Consider the following 17,412-nt stretch of genomic DNA (forward strand, 5'->3'; position numbering starts at 1 on the left):
TAAATGCATAAAGTTAATTTATTATTTTAATGAAGTATATTAAATTCCACCATAAACTCGAAGATACCTGCAAGAAATAAGTTAATATAATTTTTGTTTGTGCAAAACGAACTGAAATTTACTATAATAGCTTCACTCATTCAAGATTATAGCGATAATTAACTATGAAACCAATAAATATTAATTTGCATTTCTCTTTACAACAATAATAATGGAAATATGAATTAATGGAGTAACTTACGTGTACCGGTACTTGTAGTGTAGGCTTACGTAGTTAACAAAGTGGGATGAGGTTAAGCAATAATAATCACACCGGAATTGGAAATAAAACGAGATCAATAAATTGTATTGTAACAGACTTTTTCTACGTATCTAGTAAAGCAACAGATAAAAATAACAACAAAATTAACAGCTATAATTAAAAACATATCCTTTGAAGAAAAAAGTAGGCCTAAGCAATAATAATCCCACCAGAATTGAAAATAAAACGTGATCAATAAACTTCATTAAAACAAACTTAACTTTTCTACGTCTTTAGTAAAATAACACATAAAAATAATAACAAAATTAATAGCTACAATTAAAAATATATCGTCTGAAAAAAAAAGTAGACCTAACCTTTATTTCTCTGGAAATTTAGCAGCCTAAGTGACAGAACTTTAACCGGTATCTAATGTCCTTTCGGTTAGATTGAAACATTTCATTGTGAAATTTAAGGATATAATGTATTCTAACAGTCACAAAGAACTTCAAAATTAAGAGTTTTGTTTCTGCACAGCATTCTTGTGGAAACCCAGGAACCTTTCTGAATCTTTCGGAAATCGGACAAAGGATATCTCTGGCCTCTTTCTCTTACTGTTGCTACAATTTATAGCACTACAAACGTCTCTTCCTTGTCCCATATTATTATTCCAATTATTATATTTTAGCCATTAACATTTTCATTAAAACCAATAACGAACATTTCACAAGCATCAATGTGAAATACGCAACGAGGCTAGCACTCGATAGAAATACGACACAGTCCAAAGTCGACCATGGACAGTCTATTGTTTCTAGTTGCTAACCGCTTGGAGCGCTTTATCACGAGATTTGCAAAAAAAAAACACCTCAAGCTTCGCGACTGTATATAGTAGACTGTGGTAAAATCAAGAAGTCATACCATCATTCACGATGGGAACATAAACACAACAGCAAACATATTTAGTAACCGTGGAAACATAACAACGACGCCATTTCCTCATATTCTGTCGTATAATTCAGCGCTCCACGATTGTGTTCTGTTTGCAAATCACGTAAGCATAAGCATGAAAGTTTGCAGTTTGCAAACTTTCATGTTAACGTCTTACGGTAATGCTTATGTCAATGCTTATGTGAATCATTGTGAATGATCCCATTTGGTAGCCTGGGCGCAAACTTCTGTGTTTATGTTACGGTTATGTTTAATTTTCATTGTGAATGGGCCTTAAAATACATTAAAGAAGATATGTTACAGTTATATGATGAACACTTTATAAGTTTACTGAAGTCAGACATGTTTCGGAGAATGTTTCTCCATCTTCAGTGATAAATTACATCGACGAAGTGGTTCAGATGTTCGAACTGTGTTCTTGCTTGGCTTAAAGTAGAGTAAGCCATATCTGAACCACCCAGCATTTGCTCATATTGCGATGAGGGAAACCCCCGGAAAAACCTCAACCAGGTAACTTGCCCCGACCGGAAATCGAACCCGTGCCACCTGGTTTCGCGGCCAGACGCGCTAACCGTGGACTCCATCGACTTCAGCCGAATTTGAACCTGAAATTCTTGGGTCTAGAGGAGAGCACTTTACCCCTAGATTATTGTTCACGAAAATAAACCACTGTATAAACTCAACCTTCTTTTTTCCCCCCTATTTTTTGAGATGTATTATAACTACCAGGTCTCTTTGGACCCTTGCCAAACGTAAGATCTTTCAGTAACGTCGTAAAATAACTTGATTATTGCGAAAAGAGTAAACAAGAAATAACAGAAGATAATATGTTGTCTTCATGACAGTTATTTGTGTTAATTTCCACTTCCAATCTTTTTTTTTTTTTGCTTGGTTAGACGCTGTATCGAATACTAGGTTATTTGAACCGGAATATTGAGAAACCCCACATGTATAGAAAACTAAACTTTTCAGGAGATACAAAAAACATCTAAGGTCCTAGATTTGTGTTCAAAGTATTTTTTTTCTTAACACTTTAGTTAAATTAATGTTGGTGGGAATATGTGGGGTTTCTCATCATAATATCATGAGTCTACATGTTTATAATACGAAATCATATACAAAGTGATTCACAAGGATCTACGGAGCTTATTTCTGAAGACATTTTGAGCAAAAAATGTCATATAAACTCAATATTTAGAGAGTTACGTTTCGTTATTGGAACGCATTGCTGTGAACGCGTGATCTTGGTCAGCGTGCAGTCAGCAGCCAGCGCGAGCGCTACGGAAATCAAAGATAGCCGTGTGCAGTTACGTAGCGCGACGAGCGCCGTTCACAAGCGCGCGGCCAAGTGTACTCAAGCGGACGGCGACATTTTTTTAAATGTGTTGTAAACTCTCCAAGACTGTAAATTAGGAGGCAAAATTGAACTGCAAATAATTAAGTCGGTGGAAGTGGTGTGATTTGTAATAATTTTTGTGATAAGTGCGTAAGAATAATGTAATTTTCTAGTTAAAAATAGAAAAAGATGTCTGTACGAAGCAACTAAGGAGTTCACAGCACATTTTTAGCTTCATAATACTTGCCAATTAAAGAAATGATACTTCTGAATGATTCATTCTCTATTTGTGTTATTCTTTTGCCTTCAAACTAAAGAAAAAAGTATTTTACAAACAACTTTAAATTAGTGTAACTCTGAAAATATTGAGAATAGGAACTGTGTTTATATGACATTTGTTGCTCAAAATGTCTTCAGAAATAAGCTCCGTAAAGGACACAGTCCTCACACAACCACCACATAATCAACATCTAAGAATGCACGTCTACACTGATTAATTCTGATACTTGACCTGCACCATACCACACGTTCATTACGATTACAGTATTGGATATCGACAATACATCGCCATATTGGAGGAACAGCATTATCGACAAAATCAAATATACATCATTAATCAACATCAAACAACCCAACGTATAATACATTGGCATTTATAATAAAACCATATAAATTTGAAAAATATTCAAATGATTACGTGACACAAACCATGATGCATACTTTTCTGAATGGTGGAAATAATAAAAATATATAGGGTAAACTAGGTAGTTATTGACCAGTATACGGTGATTGACCGCTTCCTTTTTTCAAGTATATTGTGAATAAACCACGATCGTGATTTCACTTTTTGCTGCATACACCTCTAGTAGCAACCCTTATTTGTGGTTAGTTATCGCTGTTCATCCCACTGAGTTAGTGTCTGTTGTCTGAGAGGGCTGAAATCGATTGGAAATGCAACTGAACCTAAACAAGTGTAAGTAACTAGAGAAATTGCTAAGAATAATGCATCCAATAATTTATTTATTCTGCAAAGGATACACAAATTCTGGTGCTCGTTTTTACACTCACAGTGTGAGAAAAGGTATAAGGTTTCCGTCCACAGAATATTATTTTGTTAGAGTTTTTATATGACATAAAAATTCCCCGTGGTCAATCACTATAAAGTGAATGGCCGCAAACTACAGTGATTGGTCGTTCATAAATTATTTGTTAGAATAATGACCAATTTGCTCCAATTCTATATATGTTATCGGTTAAATAATGGGGATTTTTACAGGACTGATACTATATTATAATGCCTAAGCCAGGTAAAGTGCATTATACAGGGGAAGCTTTACGAAACGCTACAGAACCTGTCCACAGTGGATTTGATTTAAATGAAGCTGCCAAGAAGTTTGGTGTCCTAAAAGCAACCTTAGCGTCCAGAAGCAAATATCCCGTTGAAGGAAAAGTGTTCTTTGGTCCTCGTCCAGTGCTGGGTGAAGCCATTTGTAATAACATCAGAGAAATGACACACACTTGCTTCTGATAAGGCACAAAAGAGAAAAATGGAAGAAGAGGCAAGAGAAGGAAGGAAGCGAATAAGAAATGAAAGAAAAGGCAGCGAGAAGAGTTCTTTTCTTATTTTTTTAACTTGGTTATTTAACGACACTGTATCAACTATGACGTTATTTAGCGTCGATGGGATTGATGGTAGCGAGATGGTATTTGGCGAGATGAGGCCGAGGATTCGTCATAGATTACCTGAAATTTGCCTTACAGTTGGGCAAAACCTCGGAAAAACCCAACCAGGTAATCAGCCCAAGCTGGAATTGAACCCGCGCCCGAACGAAACTTCGGATCGGCAGGCAAACACCTTTGCCGACAGAGCTACGCCGGTGGCGAATAGTTCTTAATGAGAAAGATCAGAAGAAGAGAAACGAAACAGACAAGAAAAAAGTGAAAATTGTGAAAATGTGTTGTTCAATCACTAATAAATGAGTATTCAATAACTGTGCAGTAGACGGTCAATAACTGTAAAAGTGGACTTGTTGTGTTTATTTAATTTATCTTTGCATTAAAATTTTATTTTTTCTTTTGTTTATTGATTTTGATTTGTTTCTGAATCTTCACTTGACCCAATGCCTTTAAAATTCTCTCAATAAGTTACCACTGTTTTCCGCTATTTCATTGTTTTATTATTCATTAGCTTAAGTGGTCAATCACTATACAGTTTACCCTATATTACTGTGAAACAGAAATAGGAATATAATAAATGTAATTACTGTAATTTTGCAACTCTTCACATTCATAATACTTTTTATCTTAGTTTTATATTTTATTATTTTTATCACTTTTAAATCATGTCATTTTATTATCTTCATATGCGAAGACTTACATATGTAAATCAATATTTTTGTAACCTATACGTGTATTTTAAGTAAGTGACAATCAAGGCAGTCATATAGAATGTCAGTGTTTATCACAGCAATGTTGGTTTTTAATATGTCTCATTTTGCATGCCACTAAATATGTTTTGTATTTGTAGATATTATGTAGAGAGCACTGATATTGCTGAAATGTACTTCGTATCTGATGATGTTGGCGTAGACCAACGAAAACGTTCATACGTCTTTTAAATATGTAATGTAAAGGTGTAGCACCTTAAACATATGCTGTGAAGTCAGTGACTGAATTAAATACTTTTAAGATCCGTAAAGGACGGTAAATCCTCGTGAGTCACCCTGTATAACTCAATTTCGTAAAAAATGGACATGTGGAGTTTCTCAATATTGTGATCCATGTAGCGTCGATGGGATTGGTGATAGCGAGAAGGTATTTGGCGAGATGAGACCAAGGATTCGCTGTAGATTACCTGACATTTACCTTACGGTTGGATAAAACTTCGGGAAAAAACCCAACCAGGTAATCAGCCCAAACGGGGATCGAATCCAAGCCCGAGCGCAACACCGGATCGGCAGGCGCCTTAGCCGACTGAGCTACGGCGGTGGCCTTTACATTTATTTTATTCCATAGATCTTATAAGATTACAATTTTTTGGCGAGATGAAATGATGTAGTCTTGAAGTTTTATTACTAACCGTGTTTCAGGCGTGCTCGTGCCTCAGCAGGTTCACACAGTGACCAGGCTGGAGTCGAGCGCGCGGTTCGTGCTGCTGGTGGAGAAAGACGCCACGTTCCAGAAGCTGCTGGACGAGGGGGCCCTACGCCGGCTTGGGCCCTGTATCCTGGTCACAGGCAAGGGCTACCCTGACGTGGCCACCCGACTGCTGGTCAAGCTGCTCTGGCAGTCCCTGGGCATCCCTGTGCTGGCCCTGGTGGACGCCGATCCTCATGGCATTGAGATTATGTGCGTTTATCGCTTCGGATCTCTGGTGTGTTTATATAGATATTTATTTATTTAATTTATTTTATTTTATTTATTTATTTATTATTTATTTATTTGCTCCTTTGATCGCTCGCTCTCTCATTTTCGTACTCATTTATTTATTCATTTATTTATTTATTTACTCATTTAATTATTTATTTATTTACTTATTTATTTATTTATTTACTCATTTATTTATTTATTTACTCATTCATTTATTTATTTACTCATTTATTTATTTACTCATTTATTTATTTATTTACTCATTTATTTATTTATTTACTCATTTATTTATTTATTTGCTCGTTCGTTCGATCGCTCTCTCACTTTCGTACTCATTTATTTATTCATTTATTTATTTACTCATTTATTTATTTATTTACTCATTTATTTATTTATTTACTCATTCATTTATTTATTTATTTACTCATTTATTTATTTATTTACTCATTCATTTATTTATTTATTTACTCATTTATTTATTTACTCATTTATTTATTTACTCATTTATTTATTTATTCATTCATTTATTTATTTATTTATTTACTCATTTATTTATTTATTTACTCATTTATTTATTTATTTGCTCGTTTGTTCGATCGCTCTCTCACTTTCGTACTCATTTATTCATTCATTTATTTATTTATTTACTCATTTATTTATTTATTTATTCACTCATTTATTTATTTATTTGCTCGTTTGTTCGATCGCTCTCTCACTTTCGAAATCATTTATTTATTCATTTATTTATTTATTTACTCATTTATTTATTTATTTACTCATTCATTTATTTATTTATTTACTCATTTATTTATTTACTCATTTATTTATTTACTCATTTATTTATTTATTTACTCATTTATTTATTTATTTGCTCGTTTGTTCGATCGCTCTCTCACTTTCGTACTCATTTATTCATTCATTTATTTATTTATTTACTCATTTATTTATTTATTTATTCACTCATTTATTTATTTATTTGCTCGTTTGTTCGATCGCTCTCTCACTTTCGTACTCATTTATTTATTCATTTATTTATTTATTTACTCATTTATTTATTTATTTACTCATTCATTTATTTATTTATTTACTCATTTATTTATTTACTCATTTATTTATTTACTCATTTATTTATTTATTTGCTCGTTTGTTCGATCGCTCTCTCACTTTCGTACTCATTTATTCATTCATTTATTTATTTATTTACTCATTTATTTATTTATTTATTCACTCATTTATTTATTTATTTGCTCGTTTGTTCGATCGCTCTCTCACTTTCGTACTCATTTATTTATTCATTTATTTATTTATTTACTCATTTATTTATTTATTTACTCATTCATTTATTTATTTATTTACTCATTTATTTATTTACTCATTTATTTATTTATTTACTCATTTATTTATTTATTTGCTCGTTTGTTCGATCGCTCTCTCACTTTCGTACTCATTTATTCATTCATTTATTTATTTATTTACTCATTTATTTATTTATTTATTCACTCATTTATTTATTTATTTACTTATTTATTTACTCATTTATTTATTTATTATTTATTACCTATTTATTTATTTATTTGCTCGTTTGTTCGCTCGCTCTCTCACTTTTGTAATCATTTATTTATTTACTCATTTATTTATTATTTATTTATTTATTTACTTATTTATTTGCTCATTTATTTATTTATTATTTATTACTTATTTATTTATTTATTTATTTATTTGCTCGTTTGTTCGCTCGCTCTCTCACTTTCGTAACCATTTATTTATTTACTCATTTATTTATTTATTTATTTATTTATTTACTTATTTATTTACTCATTTATTTATTTATTATTTATTTCTTTACTTATTTACTTATTTATTTACTCATTTATTTATTTATTTCTCATTTATTTATTTATTCACTCATTTATTTATTTATTTACTTATTTATTTATTTACACATTTATTTATTTATTATTTATTACTTATTTATTTATTTATTTATTTATTTATTTGCTCGTTTGTTGGATCGCTCTCTCACTTTCGTACTCATTTATTTCTTTATTTACTCATTTATTTATTTATTTATTCACTCATTTATTTATTTATTTACTTATTTATTTATTTACACATTTATTTATTTATTATTTATTATTTATTTATTTATTTATTTATTTATTTGCTCGTTTGTTCGCTCGCTCTCTCACTTTCGTAATCATTTATTTACTTACTCATTTATTTATTTTATTATTATATATTTATTTACTTATTTATTTATTCATTTATTTATTTATTATTTATTTATTTATTTACTTATTTATTTATTTACTCATTTATTTATTTACTTATTTATTTATTTACTCATTTATTTATTTACTTATTTATTTATTTACTCATTTATTTATTTATTTATTTATTTGCTCGTTTGTTCGCTCGCTCTCTCACTTTCGTACTCATTTACTAATTTATTTATTTACTCATTTATTTATTTATTTATTTATTCATTTACTTATTTATTTACTCATTTATTTATTTACTCATTTACTCATTTATTTATTTATTTATTTATATTTTATGTATTTTGTTTATTTGTTTATTTATGTGGCAGCCTTCTGAATTTTATAGTAATTGTGCGCAGTTCATTTAGCTCAAAGTTAAGCAAAAAGCAGTTTTATTAGTTAATATAACATATGAAGACATTATTACAAAAACAGCCCTGGTCATGTTTTGGTGAAATTGAGTTAAGGACACATTTGCTACTATTTCAAATGTTTACAGACCCCAAAAATGATCCATGTCAGGTGCAATAGCCACAAGGATAACACCAGTTTACGCAAACAGCTGACATGTGTTGTTCTATTTATTTTTATCGTTCTTCTGAAAAATAGTAATTTTGACTAGTGTTCTTTTTGTAATAATGTCTTCATATTCAGTGAGAAAGTTTGTCATTTGTATCACGTCGATTTAGTTTAGCCGCATATTTTGAAAAAGTTTGAAGTACAGCGTTTTTCTCTGGAGGAAAATAGAGACAAAAGTCATAGAATGACAGAATAACAACCAACTTGTTTGCAGTTCACTGCTGCTCCGTTGTTCGCAGAGCATGTCGCAGCAGGCGGGCGATCTAGCAGTTCCTGCGGTCCGATGGCTCGGAGTGCACCCTACCGACATCTCTCGGCTAGGAATCAAAGCTCAGCCCCTTTCTGCGTCGGACAGCAACAAGCTGCGCAGTCTGTCGGCGCGTCCCTACATCAACGGCTCGGCGCTGCAGCTTCAGGTATTCAACGCAAACTTCCTTGAAACCCATATCATCAGCAAATCTTATGTACTGCCCGTGCCTCACTTCCTGAGCTCTTTCTTTGCGGGGCGAGACGCAGAGGGACAGGGTAGGAGGAGCTGCGTACCGCATGTGCCTACTACCCTACGTTCAACACATCGGCCTTTTCAGGATTCCTTTTGTCAGCTATGGAGCAAGATCAGCCATTGACAAGCGAATGTATAGGCTGTCCCCTCACGAAACAGATTATGTCCCCATCAATTCCTGTAACTAAACACTAATACCAGTTGTAGACTACAGTCTCTACAAGACATTATAGACCTAATCGCGATTACGGTTATCACGTGTACACATCCGTAAACTCTTTCCTCAATGGCAGTGTTCCTCAAACTTTTTCCACCGCGAAACCCCTTTTAATCTAAAGTGTAACTGCGGAATCCCTGTAATATTTTATTAGTGTTTAAATTAACAGACAAGTGAAAGCTAGTATCTCAATAATTCTGTTCAGTGGGACGAATGTATTTGCTTTTTAAACCTGCAATCTGGTTTTATGGCGGAAAGTTGTAGTCTCATTTCTATTGTACTTCTGCATTTTGTCTTTTCGATATTTTGTTTTAGTGAACAGATGCGCAGAGAATCAGTGATGAAAGTGATAAATATTATGGGTATTTTCCGTTTTAGATGTTCATTAAACATATTGTTATTACGCATATTATTGGAATATTATTATTATTATTATTATTATTATTATTATTATTATTACGCATATTCTTGGATTATTATTATTATTATTATTATTATTATTATTATTATTATTATTATTATTATTATTATTATTATTATTATTATCGGTGGTTTCATGTTATTATTGATTCATATTTCCGTAACATTTATATATTTTTATAATATCCACTAAGTATAAAATAGCCACCGGAGCAGTCCAGTCGGCTAAGGCGTTTGCCTATCGATCCAGAGTTGCACTCGGGAGCGGGTCCGATCCCCGCTTGGGCTGATTACCTGGTTGCGTTTTTTCCCCCCCGAGGTTTTCCCCAACCGTACGGCGAATGTCAGGTAATCTTTGGCGAATCCCCGACGTCATCTCGCCAAATACCATTTCGCTATCATCAATCCCATCGATGCAAAATAACCTAGTAGTTGATACAATGTCGTTAAATAACCAAGTAAAATCATATAAGGCTCACGGAACCCCAGAACATACTTTGAGGAATGCTGCTCTATGGTAATTCAGCAGTTGTCCAAACTGAACGAAGAGTGGCCTAGTGTGTACTTACATTTTAGGAAATCGCCATCAGAGATAATAGCGATAGTGGTAACCACGACTAGAGTATCCAGTATTATAACCAGTAAAGATCCCTGCGATGGCGTAGGATGTTTTCAGAACATGTAATATGCTGCCGTGCCGCCACGTTGCACCTTCCGTGACGTTCCGAGCAGACCTAAGAGGCGTGGTTATAAGCACTAGGGAACTCTCGGTTCAGGACGTGAGACACGGGCAGCCAACCAGGTCGACTTCAGACATAGAAAAACACATCCAATTGAATTATCAACACACAACTCAATTTCAGAATACACACACTCTTTGACTCCACATTACACTATACAAACACACCCACACAGGGTCCGTTACTCAGGAGAAGACGAGCGGAAAGAATGTGACCTTCTTGACTATCGCTGCTGATTATTATAAACATCGCTCAGATAAGCATCCCAGTAGCCAGGTTATTACTCGTGCAGGAAACATGAGTAACAATGCGTATGGAAATTAAAGCTAAGTTGAACAGAAGGAGACCTAATGTTTCCGTTTACTGCAGTACAAATATTGCACGTGTTGTCGTACGTTATCTGTTCACATCCCTTCCTCCTCAGTCCGCTCTCTTCTCCTGAGTCACCGACAGTACTTGATTCTTCTTCCTCCTATTATCACCCCTCCCATCAGAGGTCTGCATCAGACGTTTTCGCACGAGCGCCAAGTAGTTCATAGCATAATCCGATAGGTAGCGCACATGCATGATGGGTAAAATTGTCACGAGCGATAAATCCTCGAACGGTATAAGCCGAGCGTTAGACATTCGTTCTTGTTACAGTGATGAACTGTGTAGTAACATCATAGATGTTTATCAACAGTAATCTCACTAGAGGGTTTGATTTATCTAGAGAAAATCAAAACTCGAGTGGGATTTAATTGACTATTACACGATTAGAAGAAAGTAGGCTATATAAAGATTAGAAGTAACAAAGTGTACAATAAAATATTAATTGGCTTACGAAAATACAACTGTCTTCAAATGTATTATTGTACCATCTCAACATTACGCTAGATGGCAGTAGTGTTTTACGATGATGTTTTCTTGTTACCGGTATCAGTTGTGCCAACTATGGAATCATCATTGAACTCTGTGGCCTGTTACTAGTCAAGAAAGCTTTGTTGATTCAGTTTCATTTTTATTAAGACAGTTGCATTCCACTTCAATTATCCGAATCCCAGTAATCAACGTCACTTGACAGATGATTTTCAATAAATCTTAATATTAAACAATCTCTGATACGTGACTATCCATAATATCATATAGCAGAAGCTATAACATAACCTTACTAATATACACAAGTGTTAGAAAAGTTTTAATTACCGACGACGACATAAAAAATAAACATGAATAATTTTAAGAGGAATAATTATTGAATGTACAATTTTCAAATTTGAATGTGGTTGGTGGTTCAATTGATGTTATATTGGACGTGTGCGTAATAGAAGTGGAATTCGTTGATTTAGGCCTACATGGTGTATTCAACTTATTCAGGATTTCCGAATGAATAATTTTAAAAGGAATAATTATTGAATGTACAATTTTCAAATTTGAATGTGGTTGGTGGTTCAATTGATGTTATATTGGACGTGTGCGTAATAGAAGTGGAACTCGTTGATTTAGGCCTACATGGTGTATTCAACTTATTCAGGATTTCCGAATGGTGCTCTTCATTTATTTGTAAATCGGATTTCAGAAGATGCATAGGTATGATCAGTGATTTTTATTAATTCTTTGTTCTTGAATACCAATGCGAGTCATATTTGAAACTGCTGTGCATCGACTGGAGTGGTTTGTAATTATATATATATAGGCCTATATATATATATTTTTTTTTTTGACGTCCAGATCAGCGCAGTTTCAAATGTTGGCAAACAAAGAAACAAATGCTAGGGACGCGATAAAATTAAACAAATGCTAGGGAGGCGATAAAATTGTGCGATAAGCAGCCATGATTGGTTGAAATACGCCCTTTCGTACCGTTTTATTGGTCAAAAGTAGTATGACGTAGTAAGAGTGTAATAGTCATTGCAAAACTTTGCAGTGTTTAACTAACCTCTCCATAGTACAACTACAAAACTTGCTTTAAAATGTAATATAAATGTTGTAGTAGGTAAATGTTCCCCCCCCCCCACAGGAGTGATTTTGTTTTTGCCACATCTGATAGATGTTATTGGATGTAAATGTAATTATTATAAACGGAGAACACAATCACGATAATGCAAGAACTGTATCAAGTTTTCTAGTAATAATAATAATAATAATAATAATAATAGTAATAATAATAATAATAATAATAATAATAATAATAATAATCTCTAATAATTAGTGTATCAATCTTTGCGTGTGTAACAGTTGTGCAGCATGATTATTCGTTTTATTATATTTTCTGTGACGTTATCTCTGTACTAATATTGTTATTAATCTACTGCTATATAATAATACTAGTGGCTTGTGCAGCAAATGCTGCTGCAAACTAAGTTCGTTAGACGTTCAAATAAACATTTTTCAGATTTATTTTCAATGAAGAATACTCGTCTTTTTGATAGTTATTTGCTTCCATAATAATGAAACATACTCCCTCTGAATGGATTTTTTTAGGCCAAATACTTTTTCTTGAACCTATCCAACTTCAGTTTTTGAGTTTCAACGCGAAAACGCAAGTATCAATGTCAGGACGATAGCAGTAGCTATTTCAGGTCATTGTGGATTGTAGGCGAAAGTTAAAAAAATGTCAGGTTTGCTAAGCTTTCGAACAATAGCATTTTCGTATAGCTGCTGCATGTAGAACTTGAAATATAGAGCGTAAAATCATTTTATCCTACTAAGAGATATTGCTGAAATGATCTGGAGACTACAAAATTTTCTAGGCCTCTTATTTTATCAGTAAGTAATACCTTTGATCTTTCCTTAGGAAGTGTAATTTTTGCGCTCTGTCGAGCCAATACTGAAGACAATGACACATATCAATATCTACACTACACCGCCATTAAGTATATGAAAAAGACCCAACCCCACTGGGTTAATAAGTATAAAAATATTTGATTTTAATAACAATATTATTAGCTTACTTCAGTTTTTTAGTTACATATAGCAGCTACTCAGTAAATTATAGAAATGAAGATCTAAATTAAGATATTCTCTACATTTACTTACATAACCACAAAACGTTTCACTTTCATGTCATCAATATAGCATCAATATTATGTACAATTAATGAAAAATAGATGCATCATGATATCAACTATAATAATATTTAATTTCTAACAGTAATAATGTCATCAAACCACCTCAAGTTTCGTAGATTTGAATATCCAATACACAGCTGTACTTAGAAAATTATACACTGCAGAATCAGTTGTTAATAACAAATTTAATTGAGTCTAAATATGTCGGCAATCCTGCAGGTCATGGCCTTCGTGTAATAGCCTATTGTTTATTGTAGTGTGTGTGTTTTGTTCTGAAATTCAATCAAGTCGGCCGTGAATCAAGAAAATTAGTTCTCAAAACTGACAACAGATGGATTTTGGAAAATAGGAAAATGATGTAGGAAAATTGACATTTCACTGAAAACTACTACTTTTCCGTAAAACTTTGGATGCCAGGCATGAAAATGAGGGGTCACTCATTAAAATCCGTTCAGCCGTTTTCCCGTAATTTCCATTACCAGTTCAAATTATATATATAGATTTTGTAAAACGTTTCTACATTGTCGCAGTATATAGGCGGAACACTATGTACGGACCTATCATATTACATATGTGGTAAATCAAATATTGAATAATTATCAATTAGCAATAATAACTGTATATCGAAGTTTTTCATACTATTTTATTTATAACTTCATGTTCCTGTTTTCGTACGTTCCATTAAACGTTTGTCATAAACGCAGAAAATATTTTTACCGTGTGAGCAAAACATATGTGTATCTTATCTGTCGCCTTCCATACAAGAAAAGACATGTCGGTGAGATGACCTTGTATTTAATTACGAGCGTATCACGACCGATCGTATCTCACTCGAGCGTGCGACATTCGACCGAGTTCAAGCGAGCGATTTAACTCCTATGCAGCACTCTGCCTCCCATGGTCTGAAAACAGTTCTTCGCTAAATCTTCCAAGTAGATGTTGAACAGTGTACGTGATAAAGAGCATCCCGTAGGTTATAAATTAGTATTTTTATGAACGTAATTTACTTTACCTAGATGGCCATCTCGGATGTCTACAATATTAGAGTTTAAATGTTCTTGCAGGTGGCAGCACTGATCTCTGGAGGGCGCAAGGCAGAGATAGAAGGAGTGGCTGAATTTTCCGCTACTTACTTGACTGACGCATACATTCCAAACAAGATTTGCTGTCGAGAACTCCTCTAATATTTTCATCAGGTCTATTCAATGCAAAATGAAGACATTTCTTGATGTCTGTCTTACTGTGTTTCAGTATAAATGTAATTCTAGGACAGATATAGCGTACATGTTCTGTTTTCCTTTTATTTACGTTTCCGCTCTTGCGAACGATGTTGAATTGAGACACTTTCCTTTAGGGAAGGGAGTACAAATGCACAGGAGGGAACTTGAACTCCTTACGGATTATACTAAAGCAAAAAGAAGCTATTATAAAATACATGATTACTTTCACCAATATTTTTGTTTTCGTATTATTTTACTGAACCATAAATAAATACAGAGTGACTTGTAATTCGACATATTCCTGTTAAGACGTGATAGTGGATAAAATAATTAGGGCCTGCGTCAGGCACAGAAGTGCAGAATTTGAACAAAATGGTTGAAAGAAATGTGACTTTGTGTTACTTCTTCTCCTTTTCCTTCTCCATTGTTTTCTATTTTTTCAACAGTAATCTTACTAGACGTTTTGATTTTATCGATAAATCTGCGAGTGGAACACGAGCAGATTTATCTAGAGAAAATCAAAACTCGAGTGGGATTTAATTGACTATTACACGATTAGAAGAAAGTATATAAAGATTAGAAGTAACGAAGTACTCCAATACAATAAAATATTAATTGACTTACGAAAATACAACTGTCTTGAAATGTATTATTGTACCATCTCAGCATTACAAATATTACGCTAGATGCATGCTAGATGGCAGTAGTGTCTTTATACAGACACTGTAATGATTACTATTCAATAAATCTTAATATTAAACAATCTCTGATACGTGACTATCCATAATATCATATAGCAGAAGCTATAACATAACCTAACTAATATACACAAGTGTTAGAAAAGTTTTAATTAACGACGATGACATAAAAAATAAACATGAATAATTTTAAAAGGAATAATTATTGAATGTACAATTTTCAAATTTGAATGTGGTTGATGGTTCAATTGATGTTATATTAGACGTGTGCGTAATAGAAGTGGAACTCGTTGATTTAGGCCTACATGGTGTATTCAACTTATTCAGGATTTCAGAATGAATAATTTTAAAAGGAATAATTATTGAATGTACAATTTTCAAATTTGAATGTGGTTGGTGGTTCAATTGATGTTATATTGGACGTGTGCATAATAGAAGTGGAACTCGTTGATTTAGGCCTACATGGTGTATTCAACTTATTCAGGATTTCCGAATGGTGCTCCTCATTTATTTGTAAATCGGATTTCAGAAGATGCATAGGTATGATCAGTGATTTTGATTAATTCTTGTTCTTGAATGCCAATGCGAGTCATATTTGAAACTGCTGTGCATCGACTGGAGTGGTTTGTAATTTTATATATATATTTTGGCGTCCAGACCAGCGCAGTTTCAAATGTTGGCAAACAAAGAAACAAATGCTAGGGACGCGATAAAATTAAACAAATGCTAGGGACGCGATAAAATTAAACAAATGCTAGGGACGCGATAAAATTGTGCGATAAGCAGCTATGATTGATTGAAATACGTCCTTTCGTACCGTTTTATTGGTCAAAAGTAGTATGACGTAGTAAGAGTGTAATAGTCATTATAATCGTTTACCTACCATTTACCAGTGATGTAAGGGGTTGTTGGACAATAACTTCATTCAGGTCAAAATTACATAAATTCTTACTTAACAGATTAATTGCTGATTAATATTTATTACATATAATGAAACTAACATCTGTACATTCTTATTATTATCATTAATTTCTCTAAATAGATTTACAAAACCTCTAATGACAATTACATTAATATTCTCATTATAGAAATATATTTTAGATTTATATATATTTTTTTTTCTCCCTGTAACATAGGTCTAGTAAGCTTATATTAAATTAATTTTCATCATTTTACTAGCTATCTCAAACCTCAAATTAATTATAATTGATTGAATTAAATTATCTCATAAATTAAGTTACTACTTTACCTTATAGGTTTATCTAAATTTAAATAAATATGTAGTCTACTAGTCGTTAACTTAACTGAAGAATATTGCTGGAGAGCCTTTTAAGTGTAGTGTAAATATTCGTAATTTAAATATGTATTGTATTGATTAAGGCTGGTTGAGTGGAAGAGAAGGCCTTATGGCCTTAACTCTGCCAGCGAAAATAAAACATTATTATTATTATTTATTTATTTAAAAAAAAAACAATTTTATGGTAAGATTTGTCTTGTAGGCAGCTGAATAAATATACGATGAAAGAGTAATGGAACGGAGAAAAATTCTCTCCGGCGCCGGGATTTGAACCCTGTTTTCAGCTCTACGTGCTGACGCTTTATCCACTAAGCCACACCGGATTCCACCCCGGCGTCGGAAGAATCGTCTCAGTTTTAAGTTCCAACTCTTGGGTTCCCTCTAGTGGCCGCCCTCTGCACTACGTCATAGATGTCTATGAACGTAGGACTGAAGTCCACACATGTGCTGAGGTGCACTCGTTATGAGTGACTAGTTGGCCGAGATCCGACGGAATAAGCGCCGTCTTAAATCACGAAGTGATTTACGCAT

The 17,412-nt window shown here is 33.1% G+C and overlaps 1 protein-coding gene across 1 annotated transcript in view; it reads left to right on the plus strand.

Annotated features, from left to right (window-relative positions):
- Positions 1 to 14,850, plus strand: part of mei-W68 (meiotic W68) — a 22,249-nt gene extending 7,399 nt beyond the window's left edge. The window contains exons 4-6 of the mRNA XM_069840672.1: positions 5,618 to 5,901; positions 8,977 to 9,276; positions 14,731 to 14,850. Of these exons, the coding sequence (XP_069696773.1) occupies positions 5,618 to 5,901; positions 8,977 to 9,276; positions 14,731 to 14,850 (704 nt within the window). The remainder of the gene's footprint in view (positions 1 to 5,617; positions 5,902 to 8,976; positions 9,277 to 14,730) is intronic.
- Positions 14,851 to 17,412: the final 2,562 nt, after the last annotated feature.

This window comes from Periplaneta americana, chromosome 12, assembly GCF_040183065.1.
Source record: "Periplaneta americana isolate PAMFEO1 chromosome 12, P.americana_PAMFEO1_priV1, whole genome shotgun sequence".
Classification (NCBI taxonomy): Eukaryota; Metazoa; Arthropoda; class Insecta; order Blattodea; family Blattidae; genus Periplaneta; species Periplaneta americana.